The 15,235-nt window shown below is 38.6% G+C and overlaps 1 protein-coding gene across 1 annotated transcript in view; it reads right to left on the bottom strand.

Annotated features, from left to right (window-relative positions):
- The window catches only part of KPNA1 (karyopherin subunit alpha 1), a 51,360-nt gene that overhangs the window by 16,964 nt on the left and 19,161 nt on the right, over positions 1-15,235 (bottom strand). Inside the window, exons 7-11 of the mRNA XM_032193832.1 lie at positions 7,323-7,411; positions 5,160-5,259; positions 3,897-4,060; positions 2,988-3,066; positions 415-540 (exon numbers count right to left, since the gene is read on the bottom strand). Of these exons, the coding sequence (XP_032049723.1) occupies positions 415-540; positions 2,988-3,066; positions 3,897-4,060; positions 5,160-5,259; positions 7,323-7,411 (558 nt within the window). The remainder of the gene's footprint in view (positions 1-414; positions 541-2,987; positions 3,067-3,896; positions 4,061-5,159; positions 5,260-7,322; positions 7,412-15,235) is intronic.

Below are 15,235 nucleotides of genomic sequence, written 5' to 3'. Positions count from 1 at the left end.
AGTTTGTAGCTTCCTTGTTTCCTATTTGAGGATTCCTATACCATAATTGTCAAAGGCATGAAGCAAATAATTTAAAGCAAGGTTTTTTTGAGCTTAGTCCACTTTTGTCATTCGTTAGCATGACTATCGCCCCCTCCCCTCCCTCCCATAATCTGTGGACGGTTATGAAATTAAATAATTCTAAATTGCATCTGAGGGATGACTGAGGCATTGAAATATTCTAATTATCCCCAAAATCTGTAATATACTTCTGCTTATAAATAATTATATATTCATATAATTGTGTATATACAATGCAAAAAATAGTTTGTGTTGCATATACACAACATAATTTGTATAGTTTGTGTTGTACCACCTGATATGTTCTTTCTAGCCTGCAAGACAAAGATTACCAATCATAGCTGAAAAGGTTACCTGGATCTGGGCTCTGTTTCCAGCTGTTATATTAGATATTGTCCAGCAGGCTTCCTTTTTGATAGATTCTTTAGGGCTGCTTAGCAAATGCAGTAAGCTCTGCAGGGCAGAACAATTCAGAATTACCTGAATACAAAGGAAAAAAAAAATCAAATCTTAGACGAAATTTAGAATAGAGAATTACATGAAATAAGGAATGTGTTATCTTCAAAAGCTAGGAAGTATATGCCATCGAGATAATTTCCCCAAAAGCTTTAGTTTTTGCTCTATTTTTTAAAATAAATGTTTGCATTTTATATGCAGGAAAGCTAATGAGAAAAACAACTGAGTAGTTCAAATAAGACAACACATCTTCATTATCACCGGAACATACCAAGATACTAACACCATTATGATCAACAAAAATTAGACACCAGTATTTTCCTATATTCTGGTCTTCTGTGCTTCTGCACATCTGGAAGCTCCAGCTACTTCTGTTTCCTACATCAGCTGGCAAAGCGGAGCAGACAATTGCCAGTGTTGTGCCCAATGACATGAGTGGGCAATTCTTGATGCAAAAAAAAAAAAAAAAAAAAAAAGTAAAAAATTGGAACTTCACAGAAGAGAAGGTTGTGGTTTTTTTTTTAAATGTTAATTAAATTGCCATATTCTAAGAGTCAAAAATCTGAAGAGCCTACCAAGAAACGCAGTAATTTTGCCTTGAATAGCAAAAGCAGGCAGCTTACAAAGACCATGTGATGCAAAATCTTATTGAGAAATTCTTCAGCCTGCTTGTGAAGGTGAAAAGGATGAGACAGTCCAGCTAAGTAACGGTGATAATTTCTAATCTTGAAATATGTGGATTCCCTTGCTTATCACTCTCCCCCTTTCCACCTACTACCTCCTCTCAGACTCTTTACATATTCTTATAACTTTCCATTGCAAATTAAGAATTTAAAAAAAAAAAAAAAAAAAAAAAAAAAAAAAAAAAAAAAAAAAAAAGGTTATGGTTTAGGATTTTCTTATATATACATGCCGAGACAAGAGAGGTTTATTTTTTTCTTCATACATGCCATCTTTCAAGCACTGGCAATTATTAATTGTTGGAAGTGAGACATTAGGTAAAAGCAGGCCTGTGTTTTGAGGCTGTACACAAACCTTCTTTAGGCAACTGGTAGAAACGTATTGACTGTTAAAAGCTGGGCTCTTCCTTCTCCCTCCAAGATCTGTTTACATGCAGAGATTTTAGTGTGTTCTGGACCCCTCTTTAGCATGCAACATTGTCTGCATGCAGGATCATCAAGCTATCTTCCTTTAAATATTCTTTAGAATTTTAGGAACACTTACGTATGCTCTTCTTAAAAAAAAAAAAAAAAAAAAAAAAAAAAACAACAGCATGCAAAGGAGTTGAAACATTTTTTTGAACTGAACTCTAAGATTTCAGTTTATGAAATGCACTATTTAATTATCTCTATTACACATGATTTAGTGATCCCTTGGGGTTTTACTTAGAAAAACAACACTATGAAATCACAAAGCACATCTCATGAGCAATCTGCAAAATAGCCACTGAGAAAATACAAAAATGCCAATGCAGTCTAGCTACCCAACAATCGAAGTAACAATAAAAAAACATGTTGACCTCCTCTAGCACTAGTGACAAGATATTCAAACATTATCTTGCTGCTGACTAACTTACCCTTGTCTCTGACTTCACTGTCAGAGAGCAATAAAATTCAAAAGGATACACTTATACAAGCCAAGAAATAAGCACTGAACAAGCCTCAAGGTGAGGAAATTGAATTTTAACTTCAGCATAATTTACATAGAAGAAGCAGTTCAATGCTTTGCATAGGAAATCTCATGCTTTATGCATCTACACTTGACTGAAAGCATCTTTTTCCAGACTCTTCCAATCATCTCACACATTTAGTTTCTATCACTATCTCCTGGATGTCCATGTCACTTCCTCCACTGCACACACCACCTCATTTGCAGCTACCACCACTTCTTGATCCCACTTCTGTCATCAGCGTTAACAAAGCAGCCCACTACAGCAAGCCTGTTTGAGTAGTACCTCTGAGGCATCAGGTTCCTGGCTCCCAGTTTAATCCCAACACAGTGGTGGGAGCCACTGCCTAATACTTCTCCAAGAATGTACCCAGATTGTGCGACATGCTATCCAAAATCTGACCACTCTTTTTTGGTATATTCATCACAGAATACGTTGACACTGTTACTGGTGTCAAACACAACAGGACCTCGATAGCCCCACCATGCTACATCATTCAGCATAAAATTCAGCACAAGAGGAAGACTAGCTTTAAACAAAACAGAAAGGAAAAGAAAAATATCAAAGAGCATTGGACAGCTACATCAGAATCCCAGACACAATTATGTAAGAATTAACAGCAGTTCAGGATTGAAGAGAAAACCTAAGAAAACTAATACATATTTTGAAACAACTAGTGTCAATGTTTTCACTTTCAAACTTCAAAAGAAACAGGACAACGTGCTTGTGAATAGGTTATATCAGTTTAATCACTACTGAAAAGATGAACAGGGGTACAACACAAGAGAAAGTGAATCCATACCTGGGTCTGAATATCATCTCCTGTGACTATGTTCCCAACAGCTCGTAAGGCAGGAGACACTACTTTGTAGTCGTTGTGCCTAGAATTACCAAAGAAAGACTGAAGTGTTAACCATCCTGAATTATTATCATCTTTACCTCCTCAAGGAAGGAATATGAGCTAGGGGAAAACCTCCTTGCTAAGTCTGACTTAACTCGTCACCTGAAACAACACACATTTTGATTTTAAACTAATGGTAACTGTTTCTAGGGTTACATATCATTTAGCAGCATAAAAATTCAAATATGAGATTAAAAAAATACAAATACCTCAGAATATAGGCATCTTTGGGAAAAAAAATCAACTATGTAACATACTTAATGTAGCGTGCACAAAGGCAAATAATGAGACAGAGGAATACAGCCCTCTGTAAACAATCATTTAACCATATTCTGCCATCATATGCATTCGCCCCTGAACTGCATCTTCCCATCACCATCGTTAAAATCAGGACTGGAAGGAAAAACTAAAGATTTTTTTCTGAAATGAAAACACTTCTTTACAAAAAAACATTATCTTACATAACACATTCTATTCATTAATTCAATGACAGATTTGCTTTAATCTAACAAGCCTTAATTGCATTTTTAATTTACATCATTGAAATCTATTGTTTCTTGGTTTTAGGTAAATGTTACAAAAATGCATCTGTTAGATGTGGGAAAATCTCTTTAGAAAGAACAGAACTAGGCCAGAAGAAGTTACATTCTGTTACTCATGAGTGGAGACAGGTAAAATTATAAAACTCAAATCTTGTTTTTTTAGAAAATTATTAAATTTCAGGATATATCTAATTATACTTCCTGTTGAAGCAACCTTGATTTTAGGGAAAGAAGTGATTAATGCATTTGCTTAGAATGAATTTCTTACATTAGCAGTTCCACAAGTCTTCTGCAGACTCCTGCATCAATCACAGCCTGGATTTTATCGTTGGGGCCATCAGACAAATAGGACAAAGCCCAGCAGGCATCAGCTAATACATCTGTATCATTAACAAAGAGCAGCCAGGAAAGCACACTGAGACAAGGTGAAACCTGTAGAACATTAAAAATAGATACGTACGTTACACAATTGAAAGGGCAAGAATATTTATTAATGTCAGTTAATTCTGTACATGGCAATAGAACTATTCACTGGCATCAAAAGAAGCATGGCCAGCAGGTCAAAGGAGGTGATTCTCCCCCTCTACTCTGCTCTCATGAGACCCCACCTGTAGTGCTACATTCAGCTCCCAGCATAAGGAGGACATGGAGGTATTAGAACATGTCCAGAGGAGGACCACAAAGATGATCAAGGGTCTGGAGCGGCTGGAGCACCTCTCTTATAAAGACAGGCGGAAGGGGCTGAGGTTGTTCAGCCTGGAGACAAGGCTCTGGGAAGAACACATAGCAACTTTACAGTACCTAAAGGGGATCCTACAGGAAAGCTAGGGATGGACTCTTTATCAGGGATTATAGTGATAAGACAAGAGAGAATGGTTTTAAACTAAAGAAGGGAAGATTTAGATAAGATAATAGGAAGTTTTTCACTATGAGGCCAGAAAAACTGTGGACATCCCATCCCTGGAAGTGTTTAAGGCTAGGCTGGATGGGGCTTTGAGCAACCTGGTCTAGTAGAAGGTGTCCCTGCCCATAGCAGGGATGATCTTTAAGGTCCCTTCCAACTCAAATGGTTCTAATATAGCAAGCTCATGTACTAGGAAAATTGCAGACCTCTGTAGCACTTCTGTGCAGGGCTGTAGCTACACAAATATGGAGGAACGAGTCAGCAGAAAAGCACTATGAAAGTTCTTCAGCCTCTACAGTACAGTATCTGGCAACTTTAACTCATAGTTGTCCACTAAGGCATGTCATACTTTGCACTAAAGCAGCCATGTTGCAGAGTTTTTTGTTCTACTGTGTAATGGGCATCTCTGATATAGGAACAACAACAAATTCACTAGGAGGCAGCAATATCAAAACAGTGGTGTTGTGAATATCTGCCAAAAAGACTAAAACCAGTAGTTCGTAAGAAGCCAATACATTGTATCAAAGCAACTCTGAAATGTTTCTGGTATAGTTTAAGCTTCACCACCTTTATTGATTATTTGGACACCACCACCTCACAACATATTTCCTTTCAGATATTTCTTACCTTGGCAAAATCTGGAGGAGGATTTTTTCCTCTGCAGAGGTTGGATAGAGCCCATACAGCATTTCGGGTCATGGTGAGACGGTTCTGTTTTGAAAGCAATCTAAAACAAACAAAAATTCCAAGTTTTACTTTTTCAAAATCAAAGCCAGGCAACCCAGGAGGGTCAGCTGCCTGATTCATTCACGTGAACTCAGGCTTACATTTTAACTGATGGAAGGGAAAAATACGCTGGATTTTTTTTTGTATAAAAATGCATCCTGAGGAAAATTATGCTTGATGGCTGGATACTAATCTACATGCCAGACATGTGAATACTAGTATCCTGGCAAGAACAAATACTATTACACTAAAATCACGTTCATTTAACTTTCTAGATATTGACATGGCAGATCAACAGTCAAGAGGCATAGGAATTGTGACAAAATTACTCTATGTGGAAGTATGTGTAGATAGTTTTGAAAAATACTCTTGTTGAACAGTCATTTACGTGTCAGTCTCAGTCAATCAGCTCTACTATAGACTTTTCTTTGTTAAGCTTACTAGTGACTGAGAATAGAACTTAGAGAACACATACAACCACCTTTAATGTTTCCCAGACGTTTTCAACAGTCACTTATCTCACAGCAACCACAGTTCACAGACTTTCTGTGCATAGTGGTTCCAGTCCCAGCGTAAGTCTTGCCCACTACGTTCTTGTAAGACCAAAAATTCTACAGGTCACGCCAAACCAGTACCTTTCTGCAGTTTTTACAGGATGATATTCACATACCATCTGCAGGGTTCACCTTCTGCTCCGTAAGACACAGGAATGCCAACAGTGTGTTGTACTGTAATACTGACATCTTTACGGTATCTGCATACCAAAGTCACCCTCTTATTTTAGGACTTCCACATTGATCGAAGTCGCTCCAGTCTCTGGTACACTGTGCATCCCCTCATCTGAGATCACTCCTCCACAACTATGTCTGTGCAGTTGGTTAATTAAGGCAAACAGTGGGAAGCCTTTAAATGAGGCATTTCCCTGACAGCTTAGAAATTACTAGTCATAGTGTTCTTTGGCCTAGGAGGAATGCACTAAGGCAAGGCCTAATTTTTCCACAACTGTAACAAGTTGTTTTCTTTTTCTGATAGCTATCCTATACCATGCCTATGCCTTTGTGACAACAGGGTAGAACCCCAGAGAAAATTCTGATTAGGCATCAGAACACTGTCCTTTCACCATGCCACAGTCAAATACTGCAACAGGTTGCTCTGTGTGGTTATAGAATCTATGTATGATTTTCCAAATTCAACTACTGTCCTGGTTTTAGCTGGGACAGAATTAAGTTTCTTCTCAGAGGCTTGTATGATGCTGTGGTTTAGATTTTTAATGAAAATAGCACCAATAACACACCAATGTTTTCAGTTGTTGCAGAGCAGTGCAATGACCATTTGTGCTGCCCTGCCAGCAAGGAGGCTGGGAGAGCACAAAAAGCTGGGAGGAGACACAGCCAAACCCAAACTGACCAAGCACATGTTTTGTACCAGATAGAATCATGCTCAGCAATAAAAGCCAGGGTAAAGGGGGAGGGGGGAAACGACACTTGGAATAATGGCTTTTGTCATTCCAAGAAACCGTTATTCATGATGAGCCCTCTTTTCCTGGAAGTGGCTAAACACCTGCCTGCTGATGGGTAATGAATGAACTCCCTGTTTTGCCCTGATTGCATGTGGCTTTTACTTTATGAACTGTCCTTATCTCAACCCATGAGTTCTTACACTTTTACCTTTTGAATTCTCTCCCCCATCCCAGCTGGGGATAGTGAGAGAGCAGCTGCATGACTCCTAACTGCCTGCAGGCTTAAACCATGACTAGTTAAGTGGCTGAGCAACCAATTCTGATTTCGCCTACTATGAGGAGAGGATGTGACTAGATGACCTCCAGAGGTCATTTTAAATTATTCTATAATTCTGTAATAGTCCTAGGCACCCACACACACTGTAGAATAAAATAGCTTCAGTTTAGCCACTCCTAACACATTTCCTTTTAGGTACATTAAAAAAGAAGTCCTCATAAAGAAAACTGATTAGTCCACGACAATAATTGTTTTTCAAGGCAAAGCAAACTTCAGTCTCATCAGGCACTTGAGCAAAATTCTGAAGAACATATTAAAACAGACTTACTGCAGTAAAGGGGGCAGGATATTACAGTCCAGTACATAGTCTCTGCACATAGTACTGTCTCCAGCAATGTTGCCAAGAGCCCATACTGCCTGCAATGAAGAACAGAAGAGTAATTGTTTTTATTTTCACAATTCAACCTATTCAGTATATGTATTAGAGTGGGAGATACTCTGTTCTCACTACTAGACCCTAGACACTGTACAACAGGGGAATGCATTCTGGTTAGGAGTTCCGTATATATGCACCCAAGCTCAATATATGATTCAGGAATAATAATGCAGATCTAAGAGGAGTACCGAACCAGTCAACAAGTATGTCTCCAAAGACTTTGCAGGCAGACTTAACCTTACTCTACCCACAACATGAGAACTTATCTCCTCAGGCTCAGTAACACACTAATTCTACACATCCCCTGCTTCAGAGCTGGTTCAAAGCACAGGTCAAGCAAGTTTTGATCTACTCAGAGATGTGTACAACAGCTTATATTAGTATTTCCTAAGAAGCCATTAAAGCGTGCTTTGTTTACACAGTCACATTAAGAACGCTGATACCAAGAAAGATGAAAATGATGATTTAGATGCAAGATAAAACAATACTCAAAAAGTTCAGATGGTGATTGTTATATTTTAAGAGAGCTACAGAAGACAGAACCAGTGTTGGCTATTAGACATATGCAGGATAGAATACAAGGACATCTATTTCCTCCCTTGGGCATCAGTATTACTCTAAGCACTCATCTTGAGGAATAAGATCAAAAATAAGAGAAAACAGATTTCACGCTTCTTTAGTTATCTGTCATAATATGAAGAGAATGAATGATTTCATTAGATTTACAACATTTGGGTCAAATGGTGCTTTTGATATCACTGTCAACTACTACACAAGAGCTATAACAAAAAAACAGGAAGTAGTCTATACAAGTATAAAAGACTTTTACAAATTCCATGTGATTTACAGACATTTTGCCACACAAGAAAGCATATGAAACATTTTTTTTATTATTATTTAAGTAAACAGAGGGCTAAATGTCATATCAAACAGAGACATTTATCTGTTTATTAGGTAAGATCTATGCAAAGTCTATACAGCCACTGGAAATACTTCCAATTGAAGTTGCTGCATATTGAGGACTAAAGCAATCCTGTTTATCACGTGCAACAGCAGCATGTCCTTGATAAATTTCTCTTCAGTTGACAGCTATTTATTTCAGTAAAAAGCAGTGTGTAAACATTTAACTGAACATACCTAGATTCCCCACAAAAAAAATACATTTTTTCTGTCTCTACTTGAAATAAAATATTCCTCTAAACAAATAGAATAAGCCCTATTTGTTACCTAAAAGAAATTCTCAGATAATCTAAAATAAACTTAAGTATGTCAGTTGGTTAACTGCATTAAATTTCTATAGTAACAAGTTTTTAAAAGATGGCAAAAAAGAGGTGCGACTTTAAAATACAAGTGACTCCTCTTCCAGCCTAGAAAATTCTCCTCCAGCCACTCTACAGGTCAAAAAACCACTAGCAGATCTCTGTAAAATTAATAAAGCTGAAGCAAAGTAATAAAATGTATATAAAAGAATCTGTATCTGCATTTTGTCAGCTGCTAGATGCAAAATACAAAAACTGTTCCTCTGTACTATAGATAGATAGACTGATAGAAGTCTCCACACTGCAAGTTGTTACAGACTAGGAGACTGTTGTGGAGAAGGATTAGTTTGCTTTGTTCTCCTACTGTTTTTCAGGCTTCTGCTGTCAGCCACAGTCAGAGAGTACCAGGCTATATGGTCCTTTGCTGTGAAATTGTACTGTTACTACTATTCTGGAGTGTCCCTCTAAACCTAATCTTCAAAAGAAAGCTTATTTTTCATTCCAATTCTTATTATCTTACAACTGTTGTCACAACAGTTTGTCTGAAATTAAAGTATAATGTTACGTCTGGCAGCCTTGTGGCTCAAGATGGGAGCTACCAGAAAAGAAAAAAAAAAAACCTTAAGAGACAGACCATATGCTAGCTCCGCCAAAGTTTCATTTGTATTATAACTGTAAGCAGCCATGCTCGTTGCTCACTGCAATACTTGTATTTCTGCAGTGATGAGAAACCCTAGGCAGGAATCAATTTCAGATTTCAGCAGGTTCTATACAACCTTGTCAATCACAGTAAAAGCAGGGAGGGGCAGATTTTGCAATAATCTCCTTGTATTGAACATGTGGGTAACTGTAAAACAATGCAGCCTCCTTGTCTGGACACCCTTACACCCACTGAAAACTGATTTCACTCATCTGTAGACTGCCATTATAGTAGTTTCTACTTCCAGGATTGGATTAAATGGCTATTACTGTTGTCAAGCATCTATTCTGACACTAAATGACAGACTGGTTCTGCAACAGCAGATCTCACATCAGAAAATCTGGCAAGTGAAGTCCTAAAACTTCTCTACTGTTTTCCTACTCTTGAGTGTGTAGGGCAAATAAGTCTGACTGAATAGTCTGACACCACAGGATTTGGTAACAGAGGATGTTGAAAAAATCTCATGCTAACCTCCAGTAGTTCTGAGTCTTACACTGATGCAAAGTATCTTTAGTAAAACTACAGAGTACAGTCCAACAAGGAGAATATCTTTCCTCAAGGCACCATTTCAAGCCTTCAGATAAATGAGGCACATAAATGAAGCTCATTTAAACTCATCTTATCAGACACTGCTACAAACACAAAGCTTCACTGTGGTTTCCACGAAGACATGTGAACACTGACAAGTGTCTTCAGCTTTTCTGTCTGATTAACATTCAGTGATTTCCATTGATGCACACTCCTCAAGATGCAAATGGCTTGACTGCCCTAACACTTCTGGCTTCATTCTCAAAATCTCAAATATTTTTATCTTCTCTTCTAGATAGCTGTCAAAGTAAGAGGGTATTTAATTCCAGCAAACTTCAGAGTTCATTAAATTTATCAAAATGTCAAGCTTAACAAAATTAATTTCAGTACTTTCCACTAGCCACATCCAGACTTGAATACTAAAAGAACCCATAATTTTAAGATTTGCAGTCTTTTGAACCAATATCAAGTTGTATACAAACTGAGCAAATGCTCCCTTGACAGTATGGATTTTTGTAGAACTGTGTAAGTTTTGATTTATTGCTAGTGATCAAGTGCGTTTTTTTGCAAGCCTCCAGTATATTTTACTCTAGTAAAATACTCTTCACTCTTTAGTCAACTCTAGTGGCTTCTCATGCAATGCTGGACAACCCCTATAGTCAGCAACAGTAAAATGCAAGTTTTCTAGAGTAACAGTGAGCTATATGGTGCATTCTGTGAATAAGCTTGCTTTCTGACAACTCTCCACTTCTCACAGAATAGCTGAGGTTGGAAACAATTTCTGGAAATCATCGGGTCCAACCCCCCTGCCCAGCAGGGTCACCTAGAGCACATTGCACAGGATGGCATCAAGGCGGGTTTTGAGTATCTTCAGAGAAGGAGACTCCACAACCTCTCTGGGCAACCTGTTCCAGAGCTCTGTCACCCTCGCAGCAAAGAATTGTTTTCTCATATTTAGCTGGAACTTTCTGCGTGCCCATTGCCTCTTGTCCTGTTGCTGGGCACCACTGAAAAAGTCTGGCCCAATGCTCTTGACACCATCCCTCTGGATATTTGCACACTTTGATAAGATCCCCCTCAGCCTTCTCTTCTGCAGGCTAAGCAGGCCCAGCTCTCTCAGCCTGCTCTCACATGACAGACACTCGAGTCCCCTCATCATCTTAGTAGCCTTCTGCTGGACTCATTTCAGTAGCTCCATGTCCCTCTTGTACTGGGGAGCCCAGAACTGGATACAACACTCCAAGTGTGGCCTCACCAGGGCTGAGCAGAGTGGGAGGATCACCTCCCTTGACCTGCTGGTAATATTCTTCCTAATGCAGCCCAGGATCCCATTGGCCTTCTTGGCCACAAGGGCACACTGCTGGCTCGTGGTCAGCCTGCTGTCCAGCAGGACTCCCAGGTCCTTCTCCACAGAGCTGCTTTCCAGCAGGTCAGCCCCCAGCCTGTACTGGTGCTTGTGGTTATTCCTCCCTAAGTACAGGACTCTCCACTTAACTTCGTTGAACTTCATGAGGCTCTGTTCAACTCTCCAGTCTGTCCTGGTCTCTTTGAATGGCAACACAGCCTCCTGCTGTATCAGCCACTCCTCCGTTTTGTGTCATCAACAAACCTGCTGAGGGTGCACTCTGTTCACTGTCACCTACTCACTGATGAATAAGCTGAACAAGACTGGACCCAGCACTGACCCCTGGAGGACACTGCTAGCTACTGGCCCCCAACTAGACTACACCGCAAAGAAAAACCATCTGAGCTCTGCCATCCAGACAGTTCTTGACCCACCTCACTGTCCACTCATCTATCCCACACCTCTTGAGTGTGCCTATGAGGGTGTTATGGGAGACAGTGTTGAAAGCCTTGCTGAAGTCATGGTAGACAACATTCATTGCTCTCCCCCCATCTACCCAGACAGTTGTTCCATCCACAGCAGGATGGATTTCCCTGGATTCTGAAGGCTCTCAACCATGTATTTCATTACATGTTTGAATACTGAAACCAAGAGCTAAGCCAACCACCAACTGTGCATGAAGCCTGTGCCTTTCTGTAGAGAAGAAATGTTATGAATCAACACTGTTCACTTTTGGCTGCTGACATGGGGAAACAGATCTAACAATGCTAGGATGAAGATAGTGAAGATTAGCTTACATACATGTACAAATGCAATTGGACTAGCACACACATGGAAGGATACCAGAGGGCCAAGAAATTACTTCTGCTATGCCCCAAAAAAGAAAACACCTTTCTTTTAGCCCCTAGGCTGATTATACTTATTACTGGAATATGATGAAAATAACTAGAGAAAGTATCTCATTCTCATGCCTCAACTGTCTTTTCGTTGTTGTTTTTCCCAATTTTGATTATTAAGACCTAGTTAGTAGGGCTGCTGATGTATAAGCCAGAGAACAGATCTTGGATACCAGACTCACAGGTCAACTCTGCCAAACAGTGGTTATTGAAAGAAGTGATACAACTAGAAATGGAAAAATATTGAGGGAAAAACAAACTGGTTGCTTTAGCAGAAAACACATACATTCCCAAAGGATAGTAGGGCAGCTGAGCATGTTCCTGCCACCAGCTACCCTTCAGGTGCAAAGCAGAATGACAAATCTGTCACTGAAAGATGATCTCAAGAACCTCAGACATGGAGCATAATGCTTTGTACGGTTTTTGAAGGAAATGCTACGTTCATCAAGGGAACCCAAGCTGACAACTGGGTTTTACATATGCCTGCAGTAAAGGACTTTCAGGATCGAACTGCAGTTAAGACTGCACTGAAACTACATCAACCTTAAAAGCATGCCTAAAGGGCTTTGATGAAGTCCTTAAATACTAATAACTTCAGGCTGGCATCTCTAAATTTCTAAATGCATTTTGAAGGAAAAATAAATTGTGAGAAGTAGAAGAAGGTTAGGAGATATGCAATTGACTAAATCTCAAAAAAAAACAGCATACTAAAAATGGAGAGGGGGTGAAAAGGGATAAGGGTGGGGGGAAAGAAGAGAGAGAGAGAAAGATGTAGTCAAGAAGTTTTTATAAATAATGGAGATGAAGCATCTGCAATAAAACTGTTTTCTTTGGAAGGAAAATAGTTTGACCACTAATTAAGAGGAATGTCCAAGAAAGGCTGTTATACAACCTGAACAAGGAAATCCAAGAGTTTAAAGGATGGTAGAGTAATTAAATGTCAGCCTACACAGCTTAATGGGAAACAGATCTTGTAAAAAGTCACAAGCTACGATTTCATTAAAATACATATTGTTTAATAAATAAAGTTATAAAGATCCCTCACTGACTTCTGTAAGACCAACCATTTAGTATCACACCAGACTCAGACACTAGCATATGCAAAAACAGTGCAATACATTAGATCTGGCCTACAAATATGAACAGACTGCTGAAAGAATCATGATTAGATGAGGTGAACTGGTATGTTTTTCTGAACAACTGCTAAGGGAAGTTTCAAATAAAAGAAAAATTCAATGGTGTGAGCCTATTGATGACAAAATCAGTTGATAACGATTAGCCATTAAGACAAATCACAAAATGAGTAATTTTCAATTTATACTATGATACATATTCAAAACAGTATTAATACTTAGATTTCCTTCTACAGAATTACTGTATCACTTAGTGTAAAGAATGATTTACTAAACACAGCCTTCAACATTCATTTTTCTCTTCCTACTTTACTATATGGTTGTATGCATGACTTCTGGCTTGCATGCCCTAAACACAGTTTTATTCTCTGTGTTTTCCTATAAGTCTATAGTATGTTGCAAGAGTGGATTGAAAAATAATCATCTTCACAGTTCTCCTGTGAGACAATATAAGAATCAAAGGATGATTACAGGGGAGAGAATTATGGCCAAAATGGTCAATCCTCCAATTTTGGAAATCTAGCCTGAGATATCCAGAACCAGAACCATTCAAAAAGCAAATCTAATTGCAAAAGTCACTTGCAAATGTGCCAAGTTACATGTAACTACAAAAAGGAATTAAATATTTACACAGAGCATTCAAAAAAGACATAACTAGTATCCACTCACTGAAAACTGATATAAGCAAATTTTACAGCATTAGACACTATGTGGCAGATACATTTATCTCAGAAAGCTGCAACCTCCTTAATCATAAGAATCTCTGCCTTTTTCCATCTACTACAATGTGTTCCAACTTTAACAAAAAGTGCACAGTGTAACAATTAAAAGCTTCCTTTACTACTCACTGATCTGTAACTAGGGCAATGATCCATACACATGCAAAATGAGATGAGAGTTATTAGGAAAAAGTGTGCAGTTGTGTACTTAGTGCTCTTCTGTAATGCAGAAAATGCAGAAGTACAAGAGCTAACATGTATATGCCTAATGCCTTTAGTTTTTATTTTATTATATGTTACAGTGAAGGATTCTTTTTTCTTTTTAAAAGCTGTCAGAAAGAGCAGGGTTTTGTTTTTTTTTCTAAGCTGACCTGAATTAAACCAAAAGTCAGCAGTTAAGCAGGGCTGCAACCTCTACACCTGCAGCACAGAAATCCATTATGAAAAGGTGTAGGTAACATTGCAGCATTAGCTTCTCTAGCAGTTCACTACAAAAAGCAATTTTGTACTTGTAGTCAGAGACTTACTGATGACAGACAGATCATGGACTCAACACCTGAACTGTGCAGAATAATATTTTCCAGTAGCTATAACTGATTCTGCCTGCAATCTGAACTTTAATATATCAGTTTATTAGAGTCAGAGAGGAACTTAACTGTGACCCCCCCCAAGTTCTTCTGTTAATTCACACACATCTGAAGGCTGAAAGCTGCACAACTCATTCTAAAGCAGGTTGGATCTTCCCACATGCTCTCTGAACATCAGCAAGGATGACACTAACAACCTAATAAAAAGTTAGCTCTTACACAAGAGACCATTAGAAGTAAAAAATGTAGTAGCCCTTACTACACTCAGTGCACCAACCATTCCGCAGGAACAGCACTTTACAAGTGATGGCTGAATTTGTAAAGTAATGCCACCCCCCTAAAAACAGGCTCTAAAAATTAGTTTTTCTATCATATAGCTAAGTCTGCACTGATTTTCACACAGGCAGAATATGGCATCTCTACCATTTCAGGAAGCTCCCCATCACATTTCTAGTTTCTGAAACAAAAAAAAAAAAAAAAAAAAAAAAAAGGTGTTTCCTCAAAGAAAGATTAAAAAATGACAAAAAATACTTATTACCTTGAACATAATTTTCTGGGGCAACCAAACTTTCTTTAAACACTTTTGCCAAAATTATTCAGCCTGAGACAGGCCATTGCCAACTGAAAGTTACAGAGTG

Source organism: Aythya fuligula, chromosome 1 (genome assembly GCF_009819795.1).
Source record: "Aythya fuligula isolate bAytFul2 chromosome 1, bAytFul2.pri, whole genome shotgun sequence".
Taxonomy (NCBI): domain Eukaryota; kingdom Metazoa; phylum Chordata; class Aves; order Anseriformes; family Anatidae; genus Aythya; species Aythya fuligula.
The sequence above is the reverse complement of the archived record's forward strand: the minus strand, read 5'-3'. Positions and strand labels throughout refer to the sequence as shown.